Source organism: Numenius arquata, chromosome 7 (assembly GCF_964106895.1).
Source record: "Numenius arquata chromosome 7, bNumArq3.hap1.1, whole genome shotgun sequence".
In the NCBI taxonomy this organism is placed as follows: domain Eukaryota; kingdom Metazoa; phylum Chordata; class Aves; order Charadriiformes; family Scolopacidae; genus Numenius; species Numenius arquata.
Window position 1 is genome coordinate 21,672,895 of NC_133582.1, and position 22,589 is coordinate 21,695,483.

General features: G+C 35.7%; 1 protein-coding gene across 1 annotated transcript in view; it reads right to left on the reverse strand.

Annotated features, from left to right (window-relative positions):
- Window positions 1-1,278: 1,278 nt before the first annotated feature.
- The window catches only part of TRDN (triadin), a 217,612-nt gene continuing 196,301 nt past the window's right edge, over window positions 1,279-22,589 (reverse strand). Inside the window, exons 35-39 of the mRNA XM_074151019.1 lie at window positions 20,817-20,843; window positions 19,719-19,754; window positions 19,460-19,504; window positions 18,685-18,732; window positions 1,279-2,405 (exon numbers count right to left, since the gene is read on the reverse strand). Coding sequence (XP_074007120.1) covers window positions 2,263-2,405; window positions 18,685-18,732; window positions 19,460-19,504; window positions 19,719-19,754; window positions 20,817-20,843 — 299 coding nt within the window. The 3' untranslated portion in view covers window positions 1,279-2,262. The remainder of the gene's footprint in view (window positions 2,406-18,684; window positions 18,733-19,459; window positions 19,505-19,718; window positions 19,755-20,816; window positions 20,844-22,589) is intronic.

Sequence of the window (22,589 nt, forward strand, 5' to 3'; positions counted from 1 at the left end):
TGTCATCTCCCAACTCAATTGGGAAGAAAGGATTAAGGCTATCTATAATGAACAAAATTTATTTTGCCAAAAGAAGCTGAAAAAAATAACAGTTTTTAGTATATTAGAATTTTATGCAGATTATTAGAATTAGATATAGTCTTGAATTAAATTAACTGATTTTCAGAAAGTTATAATCTTTTAAGACAGGTTTCACAGTAAAAACCCAGGAGAATAACATCCATAATAGTATATACAAAATCACAAATTGGGAAGGAAAAAAGTAACTGGAAATATAAAAAGGCCCACTGAAAGAAAATGAAAAATTGTCATTTCACCATGAAACTCTGTTACTCTATTACTCTGTTGACAGCTCTATCTCCAGAGCAGATTTCACAGAGGCAATGGAGGCATTCACCATGAACACATTTATCTGCAGTGTACTCCTATGTGGTAAGAGGTCCTAGGGCAGGACCAATTCCTACCTCTTTCCAGAAACCAATGACAGTTTTCGCAGCACAGGATGTGTGCAATTAGAGAGCGCATTAAGGCCAAAAATCCAGTTCACATTAGGCCATGATCAGAGAGTACCAACCTGACCCAGCAGTGTAACAACAAAACTTTCTGAATTGCATTAACCTGTCAAAAACCCAGTTGTCCAAAACTCGTGTGAGTCAATTATTTGATTAAGGTAAGAATAGGTTGGCAGGAAGAGAGAGTGGGGAAAGGGGCTGATGTTATCTTGAACTATGCTAAAAATGAAAAAGCAGTATATAGTTACTGGTGTGATCAGACTCTACAAGTAGCCGGGTTGTACAAAGAGCACCATGCTACTTCACCAGGTAACTATATAACTAAGATCACTGCTGTACTTTTCACAGATTAAATGCAAAAATATAGTAATGAAATACAAACAAATAGCAGCTTGCAAAAACATATGATTATTTACAATGCCAGACATACAGACAACTGAGATAGCAGTTTTCAAACATGTTCGTTCACATGTGTCAAATGTTATCCCATCTCTTTCTTAAGGCAACCATTCCATTATTTCTACAGAAATGCACAAAACAAGGTTGAGGATTGGCACATCTACTTCCAGTTCTCCTCTATAAGATATCAACAGTAGTGCGCTGTGAGAAGTCCTTTCGTTTCATCTAGTAAAATCAGCTACCCGGATTATTTCATATGCTCCTGTTTGTTGGTTGGTTTGTTTGTTTGCTTTGGGTTTTTTTTGGTTTTGTTGTTGTTGTTGTTGTTTTGGTGTTTTTTTTGTTGGTGGTTTGTTTTTTTTTTTTTGATCTGAGATTGCATCAAATTGGCATGTTTACCTACTGGAGATTTGGGTTGCATTAGTTTCATGAGTGGCATCTAACATCATAGCTTTTCATCTGACATGCTAATAAAAAATGGTTGGCTGATATATTCTCCATTTACATCATCTTCACTGCAAGTCAACCTGATTTACTCACAGAAGAAAAGTAGAAGTACTAAAATGATTTAATTTATTTCTCGGGACCTCCATGTTGGTGAAACACTGGTTTTCCTCACCTTTGCTGTGTTGTTTCATTTTTTCTGCTCACTTTGGGCTTTAGAAACTGAAGAGATTGTATTTCACCAACAGGCAGGGCAAACAGACCATGCTTCTACTGCTTCGAGTTAAATAGAAATATTCATCATTAACATGACTTGCGGAGTCAACGTACTGATAGTATATTGAGCTGCTCAGCGCAAGTGTGAGCTTCAGGCTACACTGGTCAATGAGACATAAAAACAGCACCAGTCACAGAGCACATTTTCATGACTTAGCGAGGCTTTTTCCTGTCAGCAGTTTGATTGAACCTTAAGAAGAAATGATTTAGGATTGCAGGTAGTCTTGCAATCTTGCTGATATAAGAGCTATATTCAACCTTTCACTCCCTAGATAAGATTAAATGGAAAACAGACTCACTTCAATGCTGAGCAGGTAGGTAAAGAAAAACAAGAAGAGCAAAAGAGGCAGGAAAACACACACACACACACGCACATGCTCACACACACCATCAGGCCAATGCTCTGTTAACATTGCAACCTTTCCATGAGGAATGGGGCACTTTTATATTTCTACCTTTGTCAAACACAGTTCATTACTGCTTGTTTTGCCTCTGCCCCATGGAAACTTTTTCCAGGTACATGTTTCCAAGTGGATCACATTCTTGCAATGACAAGTACCACTGTAACTACTGTGGACCTTAGTAGAAAAGATAAAGTGCAAAATGTGAGCAATCACAGGATTTAGTCTCTCTACTGCCCTGGTTTCCTTGTCTTTCTCTTGGAAGTCTTTGAGTGATTCTTTTCTTCCTTGTTTGAAGGGTGATTAGTGGGAAATTGCAGTCCAAATCCATTAGGTCCATTTAGGAAGACACATTGAAAGTAGCGGACAGGAGCTAGGAAAACAAGGAAGAGGCGGTTAATGTTTATGGCTTCCAAACTGGGGCCATGAGTCTATTCCATGTTCTTCCAGAAAACATCTGTGTGATTTCATTTCCATTAAGTGAGTTATACCAGGAATCTCTAGTGTGATCACAAGCCAGGTTCCACATATCAACAAGATTTTAGCTAAAAGACTCAATGAGACATATATGTAGCATAAGATTAGAAATTATTGACAATTTCACATTTAAATCCATTATTCCTCTCGATGTTATAGTCCTACTTCTTCCAGAATATTTGCATTTTGGGATACCTGAAAGGAAGTCCCTAGAACTCACATATATTTTTTCTGATTTTATATTTCACAGCCACTTTCAGATATATTGAGGTGTTCCAGAAGAAATCATATCTAATAGTGATAATGACATATTTTATTAGGTTTCAAATTAATTATCTTTTATTCTGAATAAATGAATAAATGGCAGTACCTCTTTCATAGTCTTTCACAATCAGGGAGCTTTTCTCCCTTTTGATTTTTGAGCACTAGCCTGTGTAGTCACAGATTTTTTCCATTATGTTTTAAAAGCTTTCAGAAAAATGTACTTCAGTACATATGGAATTGACCTAATTTGTTCCAAAAGCTGAGTTTTGCACTCTGAGATTAACATTGATAAGATTTTAACAGATAACTATTAGTCAGTTATGTGTTTGGGAAAATGATTGGAGGAATGTTGGCATCTGAAAAAAGTTTGTTTTCATGCAATTGATTTTCTGATGCCTTTTTCTTTCCTCTGCTGTTCATTCCATATTAAAAAAAAATTAGCTGTTCCCTGTGACAGTTCTAAATGGAGATGGACTCCAGGGCTCCCTGTGTTATAAACTGAGGTGCAGGGTTTATTTGTTGACTGTCAAGTCACAGTGAATGGTGGAACACAGAGCAGTGTTTCAGCAATGCTTGTATATTCAATCCAGTTTTATTATCCTCTGTGGTCATCTTGACTGACTCACGCAAAGGTTAATCTTTGTTATTTAAAAAACACACTTGAAAGTGGAGTATATTTCCACAAGACCTGCTATGATTAAAAACAATATTTTCCTACAAAAGTACTACGTCAGAGATTTCTCAATCGGATCTTCTTCTAAAAAAACCTACAACCGAACACACAGTCCCCTAAATTTACTCTCTGTGGGTGCCAGTTTGATAAAGAGAAATACCTTAGAGGAAGAAATCTACCAATTAAAAACTCACCTTTCTCTGTTTAAATGTAAATTATTTCTGCGTATTCCTCTTATGAATATAAAAATGAAAATAAAAAAGTCAATGGCTCTCTCTTTTTTGTGAAGAAGGCAAGCAGAGCACCATGCACTTGCTAGCCCCAATAAATAAGTTCACTTAAGGGTAATAAAAATGATTCAGCTCCCCTGCATATTACATGCAAACAGAATGAAAAAGTTATCTCTTTTTCTTTACATACATTCACAAAGTCCTGATACATACTAGTTTATATAGCTACATACTTACAAGCATTTTAAACATGCTTATGTCTTGTAATTATAACATGCCTGACACCACAGTGTTTTCTGGAGGTGTTATCTGATAATCATTCTAAAATCACCGATTGTCTTTTTTATTTTTATTATTTAATTATTTATTTTCTGGTAAGTATCTCATATGTTGTCTTTCTTCTTTATTGCTGATGAGATTTGAACTTTCTGTAACCTGAATGGTCTGTCTTTAGCATATTCTAACTTGTTAAGCAAAACAGTCAGCTGCCCATATAGTAAGTCTATAGAGGAGGAAATGCTTTCACAGTGACACTTTTTGCTATGTGTTTTTTCACCATTTCCCTTTCAGGTTGCCCTTCTTAGGCTGCTTTATCATGCAAACCTCAGCTGTAAAACATGCAGATAACTTCATTCAAAAAATACCAACATCTTTGGAACTGTGTCTGTATCAGAGTCTGCAGCAGTGCTATGATACAAACTATAGTCAGAAGAACAATTTGAATTTTGGCATGCAAATAAGACTACAAATACATCCCATTCTGCCCTTGTAATTCCCACATTCAATGCAAATACAGAATGTGTCTTTTAAACTGGTTTCTCACTTTGAATGTATTGTCTCATATCTTCAGGGCAAATGTTACCAAAAAAAGATGAACACTAAGAGCAAAATATGTGGTTTAACACTATACGTCTTTTGTCAGCTTAGCTGAGACAAAAAAAGCCTTATACCTGGCCTTATGCTTTTGCTTAGGATGTAGTTTATGAGAATTCATAGAATTACATAAATTTCCCTTATGACTACTACTGAGCAAACAAAAAAAGTCAATGCTGGAAAAGCGTAGAGATGGTTTTTTAACAAATTGTAACTAATACTGTTATATAAGGACGTCTGATACCTGAGACAAATTCATTTCTGAAAGGCTGGAGGAGGGGGTATTTGCTTCTTTGTTTTTCATTTTGTGAAAGGAATGGACACTTTTTTCCATCACAAAAAGAGAGAAATCTTTTAAACATCTTTTTGCCTGGATAGAAAGCAGTCAAGCCAAGATGAGTTCCAGAAAGCAGAGAAACAAATGAAACCCCCGGATTCAAGGTTTGTGTAAATCTGTTTAGGGCTGGTCAAGAGGAGACGCTAAATACATTCCATAGATTGGCAATAAATTATACAGATATTCCATGGAGTTTATGTGTGCTCTTGATCTCTAAGTGACATGCATCTCACACAGCGGGCAGGTTTCAAGAAATGTGAGGAGTTCTCCTCTTTCTTTCAATTCTTTAGTAGATGGGTGAAACCAGCCTAGCGAGGTCCCTCTGGATGGCAACACTACTCTCTTGTGTATCAGCCATTCACCCTAGCATTCATCTGTAAACTTGCTGGGGGGTACACACTGCTGCATCATCCAGGTCACTAATGAAGATGATAAATGGAACCAGTATTGACCCCTGGGTTACTCCACCAGTTACTGAGCTCCAGCTAGAGTTGCTGCTGCTGATCATCACCCTCTGGGCCTGGCAGTTTAGCCAGTTTTCAATCCACCTCACTGTCTGCTCATCTAGCCCATATTTCATCAGCTTCTCTATGAGCATCCTATGGGAGACAGTGCCAAAAACCTTACTGATGTCAAGGTCAACAATATCCACTGCTCTCCGCTTGTCAACAAAGCCAGTCATTTCATCAAAGAAGGTTATCAGGTTGGTCAAGCATGACTTTGTAAATCCATGCTGACTATTCCTGGTCAACCTCTTGTCCTTCATGTGCCTGTCAATGGTTTCCAAGATTAGCTGCTCCATCACATTCCAAGGTGTAGTATTTCCCTGGGTCCTTCTTCTCAACCTTTTTCAAGACAGGAGCAACATTTGCTTTTTGCCAGTCCTTGGGCATCTCTCCTAATTGCCATAGTTGTTCAAAGATTTGAGGTTGTTTTTATCACTTAAAGAGCTAGAATGCAAATTACATACTATTTGTTGTTAGTTGTTCTCATTAAGTGTATCGAATGAAAAAGGTAACAGGTAACAGGTAAAAGGCAACTAGCTGACACAAGTCCCAGTAAAGGACAAGACACTAGAGAACAAAGAGAACCCCAAAGCCATAAGATTGCTGGAACAGTAAAACAGAGATTTTAGATAATGTTCCATTTCCACATATTTACATATTGCAAAAATACCAACAGAACTGACTTGGCTGAGAACCAGCAGACCGGCACACTGAAGTCCAAACACATCCCAGAATCAAGTCTAACTTTCAAAGCATCCACAACTCTCATATCCTCTACAGATACTATTATGGTGTCATCCACAAGTCCTTTACCGTCCCAAATGGATTGATTACTCTGTGTCTCATCCCTGACAAAGGCAGTGAAGAGTTAATTCCATCTGTATATGGCATAAATCATCAATTTCTGTGAATCTGTATATAACATTAGAAGCAATGTGTGAGAAAGCTTCACTCTCAGGTTTGAATATTGCTTAACAGGTGGTTACAGTTTTTTGCCTTATGGTGGCTTATATTGGTTAACAGTCTTTATTTACTATCTGAGCAGAAAGGTTCACACTCAGCCATTTACATTTCCAAAGCATGAGAAAGCAAACACTGATGAAGTTACAATAAGATCCAAACCTTCTTGTGGCTGAGAGAAGGATTAAGGAATTGCTGGGAAAGAGAGGAGTTTTAAATCTGAATACATCACCAGAAGAACCTTCCATACAAAGGGAATAGAGGCATCCTCTACCGGGGTCCCCTTCTGTGACAAATCTGGACGGGGAAAGATTTTCATGAGAAACTCAGTCACCAGGACAGAGACTATTAAGCCTCTGTCAGCTAATTAAATGAACCTTCTAGTGGAAGAGACACTATAAAACTCAGCGCTAGGTAAGCACTGACTTGTTCATTCTCATCCTGCATATTTATGCTGTAATAGACCCTTATATGCTATGCAGTCTTATTTTGGAATTGTTTCGATGCTCAATTAGCTGAAGAAGTTCTTCAAGAAAACTGATGAATATAGAGTACTGCATCCTTAGAGACGTGATGGACTGTAAAATTCAAGGTGCTGAGACACTGGAAAAGAGTTTGGCTTCTAATGCATTGATCCACAATTTCAAAAAGATGACAGGGTCTAGCTTCACTTAAGCAGCATGTCTGTTTGGGAACTGGTAGTTCAGGGGCTAAAGAGGAAAATAATTTTTCATTTCCTCCTTTAGATGTATGCAGTTTAATTGGGAACATATTTAAATCCAAGGATGTCCAGGGACCTTGTGATAATTTTCAGGAAAGCTTCCTCTGAGTTAATATAACTTAGTATCATTTTAAAGAACACTAATTAGGCGTAGTTTTCTACCATTCAGAGTGCCAAACTACCATTCAAGTGTCTACTCAAGCAATTAATGGGAGTTTTGTGTAAGGAATTATGGTGATCCAAACAAACAAATAAATGTATTTTTGCACTATAGGCTTTTAAAAAATTAATCTTGTAAGGAGAAGGGGTAGAAAATTCAGAGGGGAATAAAATTTACTGATCCTAAAGAATGTAAATGTAAACCTGTTTATTTGTCATAATGGCTAAAGTCCCATTTCTACAAGGCTCAATAGCTGTTTTTAAGGCAAGTTACCAAATAAAATATTCATTAAAAAGCAATAGCTTTTAGCAATAAAAGTTTGGTTATTAGGGAAAAATTACAGAGAATATTTAAGGAAACAATTTTTATTACTGATGTTTTCTAGTTTGAATAAAATTTCTTCACTTAGAGGCTTTCCTAATAGAATGCAACAAAGCACAAAAATTCAAGCAATCACAGCATTAGAAACAACTAATTACTAAGAAATTATAAGTAAGAGGAAAGTATTAACAATTTCACTCATTTCTTTCTGATTGCTTCTCAGGAATGCACACACTGTGCTTTGGTTCAGCAATCAAAACTGAACCACGCAAGACCAAAGAAAACTTGTTCCAATGACAAGGGAGCTGACCTTTTTTATACTTACAGAGGGTGAGGAAGAGAAGCAGGTATTTTCCCCCTTGCTCTGCTTCTTTCCTTGTCAAACAATTTGAACTCTTTCCCTTAACTTTTCAGTAGAATTACACTATGACAAACTGACCAGAGAAAGCACAGGGGCAGATGGGGAAGAGAAGTAGTGTGGAATCCTTGCTAAATATTACATTTTGCCCTCACACTTTCTAATGCAAGTATATAAGTCTTTGTGCTTAGCTGCACTGTGTAGCTGACATTTAATTAAATCCCATTTTTCTGAATAGCAAAGCTGAATGCTGAGGGCCTGTTTTCTTGAATTCATGATATGGTTCATGTTTAGATACTGGCTATTCAAAACAACACAGTTTGCTTCAAAAATTTAATTCTTTTTATATATATATATATATATATTTTTCAACTCCTTTCTTATTATTTAGCATGCTGTACAGTCACACTACTGCCATTCTCAGGAAGTAAAATTCTTAATAGGAAAGAGGAGGGAGGAAAGGAAGAGGAGTAAATTCTTATATGTCCATTACACATCTACAAGAAATATCACTATCACTTTAAATCAATTCTATATATCTAAACCATCCTTTTGAAATGACATGTTTCTAGTATTGTATATACAATGTGTAGACAGTGAAGGGAAGAAAGGAATTGTCCCATGAGGATGCTTCTTTCACGTCTTATTTTGTGTCTTGAATAAGGAAAGAAAATGAAGAATGGTCAGAAAGTGGCTCTTAAAGCTACTTTCAAATTGTCTGTGATATAATGTAATTAATTGTTCATCTTTGCAAACACCAAAGTTTTCACATCCGTTTTATCAGGGGAACTGTCAGACAATAAGTTATTTAATTAAAAAGTACTAAAGGTGTTTGACAGAGTTAAATACTAGTAGCAACATTGTTATTACAGCCATGAAAACTCAGATCGCATGTTATCCTTAACAGCTCCTTTTAAAGCATCGTGGAAATGCAAGGTCTGGAGAACATAAAATAGTTATAATTTAAAAGAATAAAACACCTTCTCTCAAAAATAAGGTTCAACAGTGAGCAAAAATCACCCAGAAGATTGTTCCATTTCTTGACTGTCTGTGGTCCCAATTCACTCAGAAAGGTTGCTAACTACACAAAAGAACCCAGACTTTATCGCTGTTTAAATTAGTGGGACAAAAATAGTATCAGTACAAAGTCAGTAGTACATGTTTTTAATAACACTTTCTTAGTATAAAATGTATTGCAAAGGTATTCAATCAATAGTACTAGAAGGTCACTCTGGTCATATTTGTTGTCATTAAAAGTGGAGAGAACCATCACAGTAAAAAACGTGTAAGATCCAAAGACCAGACACGGTTAAAAAAAAAAACAGTTATGATTCGTTACTTATCAAAATCAGTGCTCTTTTTGAAACATAACAACAAAGCTCAATGAGTGAGATCTTCATTCTAATAAAAGTGATTTCTGCAATACAACGTGAAATTTATTATTTCTGTCTTTTCGCTTGAATGTGATGGATGACACCTAACAATCATTTAAGGGAGAAAAAGAAATCTGTAGTTTGCTAACTGGCTCTTGCATTGTCTAGTAAGAAGGCTTAATGGATAAATAAGCTGTATGTTTAGAGAAAAGTGTTATATTCCATATTACGGTCACTGCACACAAACCATGTAACTCTCACATAACTGAGAATATCTCCAAGGTGTGATATTCCCCCAAAATTCATTAAAATATTCTTTTTGTTAAACAGTAAAACCATGCAAGATGTAACAGTGCGACACATACGTGGTAATACAGACACTCCCAGCAAAGCATAGCAATGATCAGGGTACACAGGCTTTACAACTTTGCTAACGTTGAGCTTTCAAAGGAGTCTGGTACTGGCATTATGTATTTTCTTAGTGAAACATAGGAGCAAACGAATGAATCATTCAAGGAATGATATTTAAGAGGGACCAAAAATTAATGCAGACCTGATCCAAAGTCTGTTAATGTCCATTGGATTTTCTCACGGTCTGCAATGGTAAGTAGAGACTACAGTGATATTTAGTGGGCAGCAATATAGAATTGTATCTTATTGCAATTGCTTAACAATGACAATATCTTGATAGGATGAGCTGTGTGCTGATCATGTACCTTAGGCATGTTGACGTGACATGGTCTCTGTCGACTCATTCCTACGGCCAGCATGTTCAACTAATGTAATTACAACATATTGCATTAAAATCATTGTTTCTAATGAACTGACACTAAAAGATTGGTTTAAAATTTAGATATGAACACATTAATGCAGACAAAAGCTGAAGAAGGTAAAAGCAATCTTATTCTGTTAACAAGAATGGATACCAAATAACTGGAAGTTAATACCAAATATTTATTCAGCTGTGAAGGCATGGGATAGAGATAAGAGGGAAGGGGAGGGAAAGGGAAGAGAAGGGACGGGAACAGTGAATGATAAGGCAGTTAAGCAACTAATGAAAGTGAAGCTGATGTTTGAATGATGTCAGTGCTTTCTTCATTTTGGTTATCATTATAACTGAAATCTTTATTAAATAAAGGGTTTTTTTTGATGCACGTAGCTTTTTGTGTACACATTTCTCTTCTTCAGTGAGAACTTCTATGCTAGGAGCAGCAGCACTTCTTTATGACAGTAAAATCTCAGGGAAGAGAGGGTACTTGAACTATGCTACCGACAAGCCCTGATAGGTCCAAATTCATCCTCCTTGACATCAGACACTGGAGGCACTACCTTCTGAGTTCAGCTCTAGCCACATGAAGTAATGTTAGGAGGCAATTCAGATTTTGAAGGGATGAATAACCCATTGGAGAAGTTCCTCTCTCACTCACCATAGAACTTGTGAATATATGCCCTTATTTAAGTCCCTATGATTAGGAGGATCAAATCTGTGCCTGTGTGCTACTTACAATGAAAGGTGAAGCTAAATTAGAATGTCTTCCTCACTCTGAATTTGCACAGTTCTAGGAACAAGGAAAAAGAGAAAGAAACCGTAGGAGCTCAATAGGCTGGCTACTTAAAAATATTTCACAGCATCTGCTGTCAGTTCTGGTCTCGCTAATTAAGAATTGCATCACATAATTGCCATTTGTCTGCTGGATTTTACTATACTGATGACAGCCTGGAATCATGAACTCACTCCAACATCAGGCTGCCTGTTTTTCAGTTGGTAAATGTTAAAAAACAAAATCTATGTTGATAAAAAATTAAGACAGTTGCTCTGTCCTCTAAGCAATGTCACCACAAGAAGAGAAGGAATACAGCACTGGAGGAATTACTTTTCTAAAGTTCAAGAGGGATTTTAAGAAATGGTCATTTATCTGAAACAAAGATAAATAACCTCTGAGTCAAAAAACCATTGAAGAATTACATTTTGTACAGAACTTTGCTTCCACAAGATATGTCATGGAAATACATAATATGTACTTTTCTTCTCTTTTTTTTTTTTCTTTTTTTTTCAGTGTGCAAAAAAATTTAAGAAGATATACCAGTCAAACTAAAGGGCAAAACCAACTTAACAATGAGAAGTATTTAGATACTAGATATTGTATTTAATTTGTGGCAAAATCATTCAGAGCTTTATACTGAGATTTTTTTTTTTTTTCATTTGACTTGGCACAAATTTAGTACACATTTATAAATGCCTGGAGCCACTTAGTTTAATTTTAGCAAAATGTTTTGACCCAGTTAAGAGAAAGGGAATGAAATCATTGTCCAACAGGCATAAATAACATTACTAATTGGATTCATTTTGCAAAGTTAGGCAAATCAGATTTTCATTACTGGATCTAAACCAGCATGCTCAATAATGTATTTTTTTCATAGTCTTCTTTTCCATATGCTGTGACCCTCATATGTTGTTTAGTTAGACCAATTTATCCCTATATTTATAGACAAATAAGCTTTTCTCTAATAATTTGCTAGGCAAACCAATTTTAGACTTAACATAAGAAGTAATCAATGAATTAATTAATTATAAAAAAACCCAACTTTTGATTACCTTGTCCGTTTTCAACTTTTGCTCATCCTCCAATTAACTTTTTTTCCGAACATCCTTCTTTATGTCTGGAACCTCTCACAGAACTCTTGAGTTTTTCCCTTAGAGTATTCCCTGGTAGAATTTTGCTTGTTCCCTTTTGATGTAAATTCTAAGCTCAGAGGGCACATTATCAAGTACAATGGGAGATGTTTGTGGACCAAGATTTAGAGTGGACTTTGCACAGTTTCAAAAAGATTTAGGCTGAATGACAGTGCCTACATTTGAAGTCATGTTCACAAACCAGGTCTCCAATGATATCAGGAAATATCCCTCCATTATGGACTGCAAATCTGTCCAGATATTAAACTTAGTGCTCTACATGTGCATGAGCCACGAGAGCTAGCCACGTACACCACTAGATGAGCCTCATAGCATAAGAATTAGTCAATAATTATTTCTAAATTTTACCCAGTAATCACTTTGAAGTATTTTTATCTAAAGAGGCTTCTGAAGCAGAAACAGACCTTTATATCAAATTGATAAAGCTTGTCTATTAATCTCCAGTACCATTGACTCTTGTATTAATGGGTCTGGAATTCTGCAAATTCAAGAGGAACAGGCAGCTGGTGTTCCACCCATATTATTCTGTAACTCAGTAGCCCTAGTGCCCTCCTGGGAAGTGGAAGGTATAAAGTTGAATCTTTCCAGGTGAAGAGGGCTCTGAAAGAGCATCAGCTAAATCCCTTGGAGAGTACACAATGGCTACACAGGTATAGAGAAAATATCACCGCCACTTCCATTTTAAAAACAAAGTAATTACAACTGCATTTTGTCAAGGGCTTGGTGTTGCTGATGAGTTAATTGTTCTCAAAGCAGGTCTGGCAGACATGAATTTTTAATCCAGTTTCTGGATCCAAATGAAGTTTTTTTAGGAACTGGGCAGTAGGCCAGCAGTTTTCCCTGTTTTAAAAACAGGGATGTGGGGGCAAAAAATTCTGTGCTTGCATGGCAAGGTGCATTATGGATGTAGAAAACTTAAGCTTTATGGAACCTCTTTGACAGACTATTTGGGACATTAAAATCTTCTAAAATAATGTTTTGGGCCTGACCTTGTATTTGTAATAGTGGTTTTCACTGTTGATTGGCAAGGACTCTCTCTGTTTGTTAATCTTCAGGATTTATCACTTACAGTTTTTAAATGAGAGTCTGTCAATTGGGTCTGTAAAGTTTATTCATGGTTGTGGCACAGCTAAGATTTGCATAATAATAAGAAAAGTTTCTCAGTAATTTGAAGAATGAGCTAGTAAAAGTCAAGTGCTATTAACATGTAGGTAACATTTAGATGCTACTTAGAAACTGAACTGAATCAACCCTTCTTTTGTCACTGTGTGGGTAACTGTGAAAACGTATGATTACTTACTGGGGAGGTGGACTTTGAGTTCAAGTGACTCTTGTCATAATGCAAAGTTGATTGAATAATTCCTAATTGTAAACAAATCCTGACAACAAATAAACTCAAGGTAAGGTAATGGAATTACCAAATATAACCAAAGGTGAAAAAGAAGATTAGTTTAGAGCTAAGGATAGATGTCTTCCTATAGAAGACGCAACAGGAACCCAAAGTGTTTCCAGATTCTCCCATAAAGTTCTTTGTTTCAAAAGATAAAAATTACACTTTGGGTATTTAAATAGAATGTCTGTAATTCATAATTTAGATTACAATGTCACTATGCTGAGAGGCTATCTATAAGCTTATAATTAACATAAAATCTGATGTATTTTTCTTATTTGTGGTGTGTATTTACAGTTTGCTTTTCAAGACTTATTGCAATCTGTAAGAATTTTTCCAGTGAGATTTAATCAGCTACAGACCAGACAATAAAGCTTTTGTTTTACCTAGCTACCACAATATGGCTAATCTTTTCCCCTTATATGGCTTTTCTATCTAGGAACAATCAGGAACATTAATTCAAGTTAACTTTAAAATGGATTAATTAAGTCATATGAAATTGTGGGCACTCATTCAGAATTAAAGCAGCCTCAGTAAAATTTTCATCAATTCAATTTCAAAATAGGTTAAAATTAATTAAATCAAGGTCACCTTAGTTCTTAATAAGTGACCACTCGAGCATTTAGCACTGTTTAACTGAGCTCTTTAAACATACAACTCTTGTTAATGCATAGTATTCCTCCATGTCTCTGCTTAGACAAACCTGCTGAGATTTAGTCTCCAAGTATTTCTTTAAAAGTCAACTTCAGAATAGCGGAGTGATTAACACCAAGTTGTTGGAAAGCCTGCATGTGCAGTCTTGGTCCTCACAATTCTCACAAACATGAAATGTTGAGACATTCACGTGTATCCACAGAAGGGAGACTGTTGTGCACGGCAAGCAGCCAATAGTGCACAGTTCATCCTGCTCTCATGCTGAGCGCTGGTACTGCAGAGTGATGAGCACCCTGGAAAATCTTACTGAATGAGAATATCCCGCATAGACACAGATCTTGTACATGCATGAGCACAGATCTTATACAAAAGATTCTGAAACTTCTCAGAGTGCCAGTTCCTTCTATTATTTTCCAGCTAATGGCACACTTCCTTATGTTCAGAAAATATAAAATTAATATCAGTGATTCAATGTCGAATTCTGGTGAGAAAAAAATGATGAATCTCTACTACTATTTTCATTATTACTTTCAGAGACACAGCTGTTACAGTTAATGGTCCCTTCCTTGATCTATATTTCTATTTTTGAGAAAGGACATAATATCTTATCTCCTCAACGTTATTGTTCAGCTTCTTTGATCTAGTTGCATTCAAAAAGTCAGCTTCAGAAGTATGAGCTCATGCAGCTAAAGTTCTGGAAGAAATTGCTGACAAAATGCTAGAACCATCATACATCTGGGATACACAGACTGTCTGGTTAGCAGGGAGAGTAGAAAATATAGTATCTGCAGTTCTTCACCTATCTATAGATGAGAGCGACCTGTCCTGCAGTGATGAAGCTCTTGCCTTCTCTTTTAAATGTTGTGCATTACTTTTAAAGTAGTTCAAGGCTTCTGTTTTATAGAAGAGTACCAATATGTTTGTACTCAATGAAACTGACAAAAACTACAACTTCAGAATAAAGGAAAACGATCATCTTTTCCTCCAAAGTCTTCAAATGCTTTGGAACCAAGAGAAAAATAAAGGAAAGTGGTCTCATTCTCTTTCAAAATAATGATCCAAGGAAAAAGTCTTACATACTGCACTGCTAACAAGTTTATGTTCTCCCAGCACTGAGGAATATCCTTGATAGCGTCTCAAATGGCTCATATCAAATCTCACATTAAATAGAACTTTCTGCTTTTGCAGATTTGGAAATCGCCTTTGCATTGGAAAATATATTACAGGAAGATAGAAAGTGCAAAGCAATAAAACAACTTTACAGTAATAAACTAATCACCATGTGCTAATGCAGATGTGTAATGGATTCATACACTGAAGTTATGGAGGTTTTCACGTGCTGATCACTATGTTCCATTAAATATCCTTTGCTGATAATATGATGAAATGATTCCTCTTTATGCCAGAAAAAATCTGAGAAACTGTATTGCTCTCTATCACTGTGGAAGCAGAGGAGAAATCTAACTGAGAAATGCTTTGTTTCATAAAAGTGCCAGCAGAGTATGTTCATATAAATGGTGTTCCAACTCTGCTTATTAATTATTTTAGTTTTCCCAGAGGTACAACTTCTTTGACTAGACAGTAATTATAGAAGCTCTCATGTGCAAGAAAGTTTTACACCTCTAATAACGTATGAGGGTAGATGAATGCAGGACACATCTATTTAGATGGAAGTTAGCATAACTAGTTTGATTTCTCTTGGCCTTGAGAAGAATCCACACGTTTCTCTAATTTTAAAAAGAAATTGATATGGGATTAGTATCAATCTCATTATTTCTCACTTTTCATGCTCTTCCATCACACCCTCTCTGTATTTCTGCCACATTTGCACAACTGTGGGCTTAGATAACAGCACACTAAAACCAGCAACCTCTTCAGCAGTATGACAAATGCAACACACATTGTTTCCTGAGTTTTCAGCTATGAGTACAGTTACAAGGTAATTGCAACAAACATAATCAACTTTTTCTTAATTTGGATTTTCATACTCTAGTATAAGCCTTGAAACAAATTAGGACTTTTATAAAAGCATCCTGCTGCTCATATAGGGTATTCAGCTCACCACTGAGCTGATTTTGTACATTCCTCAAATTTTACACCAAGGCTCAAAAACTCTGCTTCTGTGTGTTTTCAAATACATTTATTTTATAAGATAGAGGGAAAAAAAAAAAGGAGTTCCAAGAATTTCCGCATTTTTGTGGGGGTAAGTTTCAGTCTGGGTACAAGTGTCAGTTTTGACATTTAGGACAGGAGAAAGAAGGGGAAAGAATTCTAAGTTACTGCTTGCAGCACTGCAGGGGAATGACATTTAATGTCTACTGCATATATCACCATTGTTTATGAAAGGTACAGTACTGCTTAAAATTCTGTTTAAATGTGGAGCATTCTAAAATTGAAGATATATACAGCTTTTTAAACTGCTTATTTTTCTTTATCTGATTGCTCTTTAATATCAGGGAAAGGTTGAAGGACTGATCAAAATCTAAGAACACGGGAATCTACTCTATTCAGCTTTTGAAAGCTGAAAGAAGATTTATTATTTAAATTTTTAGATTATCTCAGAATGTGTAAATCCTTTTCTACTTCCATTTATCAGCAAAAAGTATTAGTATTCAATGCCCTGGGGAAAATGCACTGGCTTCATCTGCAAACAGAATGGGCAAAAGCTATCAAGTTCCAACTCAAGTGTACGTGACCTAGGATTTGGTCTCAACTTTTAAATTATCAATTTAAGCAAATATCAAAGAATAACATTCATAAAGAGAAACCACTTTGATACCTGAAAAGTAACTTATTCTTTTTAGTGGACAAAAAATTGTTTGAAAATATTTACATAGTAAGTTCTGTTTGCGGAGCCAGTTATGAAGAACTGTTTGCACAGAGCTGCTTATGATCTGGGAAACATCCAGTCAAGAATAATTGTACAATTACAATGTAGAATTAAATTAACCAATCATAACGATTAGTGTAAATGAAAGCTACAGTAACACTGTACTGTAGTGTACTGTACTGCTACAGTAACATTTTTGAATGATGTAAACTTTGCAGGAGTGTGCTGTGCAGGAAAAAGTCCACTGACAGACAAGTTTAGTGAATTCCCGTTTTACAATTAATTTGGAATTTTGCTCCATAAAACAATTCTTTTCTCTCTTGGCAAAATATGTGATTTAACTTACTGGTTGTTTATTGTAATTAGCACTACTTGATCTATATGAGTTCTATATTAATAAATTAGTAATAAGTTTTTGCTAGCATAGATTTTACCTTCAGTGTCTGTCAGTTAGCAACAGAATCATTAAGAGGAATTAAATACTATATCTGACTCTATAACTCTGTGTTGCTGATTAATAAAAGAGGTGAAAAAAAAAAAAGCTAAGCTATTCTTATATGTAAATGTAGTTGCCCTTACACAACAAAGTCTTGTGAGCCACATGTGCAAATATTTTCATACAAACAAATATGCTAACGTGTGGATGTTTGATCTTATCATTTAATTTGAATTTTGCCTTTCTTGATGTCAGATTATTCTGTACTTGTTTTCTACTTCGCTACTTTTAAATTATTATTCAGATATTTTGAGTTTATATGTATGGATAAATAGATATGCCCAGGGAAGTTGTGGATGCCCCATCCCTGTAAGTGTTTAAGGCCAGGCTGGATGGGGCTTTGAGCAACCTGCTGTAGTGGGAAGCATCCCTGCCCACGGCAGGGGGGTTGGAACTCGATGATCTTTAAGTTCCCTTCCAACTCTAACCATTCTATGATTCTATATTTCTAAATCCATAGATACATATAACTACACATATATTACACATTTTATATCATGTATATAGGACTATAAAGCATTCTACTTATAGTAAAAGAGGTTAAAAAATCATATACAAGACAGTCTAGATGATAAGGAGTGAAATTTTTTCCTCAGTAGTTTAAGATAACAAAATTGCACTGGAAGGATCCATATTAATATTTACTTCATATTTTCTGTATAAACCAGTTATGCCTCATAGCTGAGATTAAAGACTTTGGTCCTTGTCTGTCATCAATCAGTGCAGTTCCACTGAAGTCCTGGAGATTAATTTATACTAGTCAAGAATCTGGAATATATTTTTATTTTTACCATAAACTATGAAAAACATGGAGCTAACCAATAATACAATAAAGGGAAATCTCCTCCTAAGATGCCCTAACTTTATTCACTTTTTTTCAGGGGTGTTTGGGGTCGTGGGCACACTGTGATGGGAGACAATATTTATTAATGTGAGAAAATAAATTCCACATGTTTCTCCTTATCTGGTTTTATTATGGAACAGATTTTCTATGAGGACCATAAACAATGCACTGCCAAATTAATTACAGTCCACTTGGTTTATAAAGTAATTAGCTGAATATATGTTTAAGAGTTTAGGAATGTGGTAAAGCAATACCATTTGAGCAAATCATTCTCCACAAGGACAATATTTATGGGTTCGATTTACCTGGCTTGCCTCACATCTTGGCCCCTAGACTTGAATGAGAGATGTGAAAAGATTGCAGTGTGATCTCCTTTACAAAAAAACCCAAATCAAAACCAAACAAAAACCACAACCAAAGCATGAAAAATAAAAAGGAAAATTTTGGAAAGGAAAAGGAAGTTCCTTTACAGTAAAGGAAAATCATGTACCTGTTGTCAGGTTGTGATGTCGTGAAGCTTCTTTTACCGGCGGGACTCCTAAAGAACAAAACATCGATGATAAGTTAATCTTCAGTTTCAGGCCAAAATATTTAAATAAATTTCAATAAGAAACATGCTAGTTTCTTGGAAACAACTCACAGACAGGAATCTCTACAAACCAGATTTTTTTAAGCATGACTTTCCTAGTAAATTATTTAAACATAGAAATTTTGTCTAATAAATAATATGTCTAATGTCTAATTTTATGTCTAATTCTCAGAAGGAAACTGCTTCTAGACAGTAGTTAGCAAGCTTACACCAGTACAACTAACTGTTAACCTTTGAGATTCCAAGACTTCAATATACAATGTTTATATGCAAGTCACTGTCTTTAACCAAAGTAGAGAAGACATTTATGTCTTAAACCACTAACTTAATAAATTAGTGAAACTTATTCCTATTAATTACCTTCAGAGGTAGAGCAGAAACCATTTCCCTGACTGCATATTACTGTAGGGAAACAATCAAGGCAGTGTTGTGTCCCACAGGTAAGATGGAATGTAAGTGACTGTGAAGTATATTTTATGTAAAAAGTGCTTCTTGTTATCAATGTACTTATGCTACATCAGACATTCTATTACTGGGGATTTGCACACAATTTCATCATTTTGGCTTACTTGCACATATATAGAAAAACTAACAAAGCTCCATTTTCCAATCCCATGAAAAAAACTAACGTTTGCATTTTCATTGCTGTTGGCAGAGATTTTCATCCCTTTATTACCTTTGCTTTTTTCATCTTTCAGATGTTTCTTCTCAGTTGTTTTTTCTAGCAAGGAAAAAGTAACACAGTTCAAGGCTGGTAAATTGACTGAATCCCGAGTATACCATTATCTAGAGTTTTCACATACTATTTATTCTTTAAATATTAACGCGGATCTTTTAGGTCTTGTTTCAAATAGCAATACATGCAAAATTGTAATCTCGTACTATTTTTATTTTGATCTTCTACATATATATGCACACACAGAGTAAATTCGTACCTTCTTTTTCTTTAGCTGTCCTTGTTTTTTTCGTGGCTAGAAAGGTTTGCAAGGAAACAATATTAAGTGACAGGCATCAGAAATATGGGGCTCTTGCCATAAGTACATTGCACAAAACAGATTGCCCTAGTAATTTCCCTGGAAAAATAACTGTGGTAAATGTATCTTATGGCATGTATACAATGCATCTAATATTACAACAGTAGCTGCTACCCTTAGTGGTAGTAGCAGTTCTCAGCTTTCTGAACAGTCACTGGAAATTGCCTGAATATTGCTGGTTGCAGAGTAGTTTGAAAATTCCTGATAAAGGCTTCAGACACTAGAATTCTGTAATTCTCTAACTACTGCCAGAATTCCCTAATTATTGGTTTCCAAAATGCATCAGGGAAAGAGCCCTCTGCTTATTGCCTGCTTTTTACCCTCTTTCCTGGAGGAATCTCAATCATCTGAAACAAATAAGCAAACAAAAAAAAAACCCCAACCCTAGGATATGGAGCTAGACGGACCTTTAGAACCACCAAATGTGACCACTCTGAAGTCCTGCAGCAGTAGATTCTGATTTATTTTATTTAGTTTATTTTTGTCTGATTGTACATTCACTTAGAACGTGTTTTTTTTCCTTTCAGCATCCTTTTCCCCAGCCTGCAAACAGACATTTAGTCTGTGACTCCATTCAACAAGGCAGACTGATATTAAGTAAGGTGTATTGCTTCAGGCATCTGAGCCCATTTCAGTATTCCCTGTTGACTACAGCAGAAAACTGGCAGGCTGCCTTTGAATTGTTCATTTTCATTTCATATCGCCCAACCAGTTGTAATAACGTTTTTTTCAATGTCTTCTGGTGCATGTGTTATCTGATTAACACTAGCTTGCTCAGTGCTGATCACCTGTGTCTAGCTTGCCAAAACCTGCTGCAGAAGACAGTGAAAATAACATAATCAGCTGATCAGAGCAGTTTTTGATAGAGAACTGTGTAGCTGCAATGCTGTCAGTTTACCAGTCAGCATTGTTCATTGTTGATGAACAATATGTATTCATCAACACTAGTATGTTCATTAATTCTTTCCATAAGACATACCAGAGAAATGTATTATTTACCTGCTGTTGGGATTTCACCTGTTGGTTCTCCAGGAAAATAATCAGAAAGGAAGAGGAAGGAGGGAAGGAAAAGAATATGAGGTTCAGTACCATGTTTTTTCAAGGCAAGTAACTATTTAAATAGATCTCTTTCATCTGCAACTTTTCTGCAGGATATTAATTTTCGAAGAAATGTGCCTTAACAATGGGTGTGTACACAGAATTTCACACTGAAAGCTGAGTCCCACTCTTTGAAGTGCTATAATCCAGCATGCAATAGTTCCTGCAAATGCAAACACTGTGCCAATCAAAGCTTTCTGTCAAGCAAATATTTAGAGTTCTTTTTAAATGTGCATTCAAGGTTATAGCTATGTTATTTTCAAAAAAATGTATTCAGTTTAATTGGTACCTCTCTTTTCTTGTCATCTGTACATCCCAGCCAAAGACTGACACTGACCTTGAATTGCTGGCATTCACCCCTCTATAACTCCTGCATTATCAGTTTGCCTGGCCTTTTAAGAGTAAAATCTCTTGAGAGCTGGAAAATTTTTGACTACATCTTTGCACAGCAGCTAGCACAGAAGAAGCATATATTCCTGTGCTATTATAATACCCATAATAATTAATGAAAATTGATCAATACAATGGGTTGGAAATGCCCTGGTATGAACCATCATTACTCTTTTTAAATCGAAGGAATGAAATAAATTGTGATCTGGATTCCAAGTATTTTTTCCACATCGCTAGTTCATTAGTCTCAGTTTTATTTTAGAACCCAATTTGAAGGAAAGAGGATAACCTCACTAGCCAAGCAAAACTTTTCTTCTTTGAACCTAGAGCTGGATAAAATAGGAATACGCTCACAAACCATTTCAAGATTTCATTTCATTGAATTATCTCTGTATTTTCCTCATGCCAAATTTTGGCTTCAGAAGAACATAAGGTTGTACAGCTCACAACAAGGTGAAAATGCTTGAGTCAATGCTTTTTCAACAGGAAGACTGAGCAATTAGGCATGGTTTTCACTAACACATCCCTGGAAATTTTCACTCAGGTTTTCGTTCATAAGGAGACTCATAAATGTCAGTGCTCAATATTTAGGAACCACAGGCATTCAGCAAAGGCCAGTTTTGCTGCTATTAAATGTTAACATGCTTAGGTCCTTTAATATTTACATTTCTGCTTATGATCATGCTCATAGTTGCTAACGGCTGATACACTACTGCATCATGACCCATGGATTAACAACTCTTCTCATTTTCACAAAAGAAAAAAAAGGATTTGTCTCAGCAAATCTAAGGATGAAATCTAAGGAAGGGGTGCATGCCCTCACTCCTTAACTGAGGAGTTCTTCCTCTTGGTTGCAAAACATGGTTTGGTACTACCTCTTGCATGAGTAAGAAAAGCCATTGGTTTTGTCCTTTGTTCAATATAACCTCTCACAATTTGAGAGTCTTTAGTCAGTGTACAGGAAGTAAATTCTGAGTTTCATTACACATTCAATTTTGATATAGGATCAATTGCTGTCAAAGACCTTCCTGCATGCTAAAACAGAAATAGTGAAAAATAAGATAGTTTCCTAATTATTTTAATGATTGCATGGTAATTCACTTAGCAGATTACTATAAAAATGTATTTGTTGTTAATCCGGGGACTTTTCAAACTCAACATTGTATTTCTGTTTATAACATGTCATTTGTTTAATGATACAATTTCTCCAATGTTTTAAACCACATTTACTTTTTAGTAAGATTGCATAGGGTATAATGTGTGAATAGATTTGTCCCAAGAAAA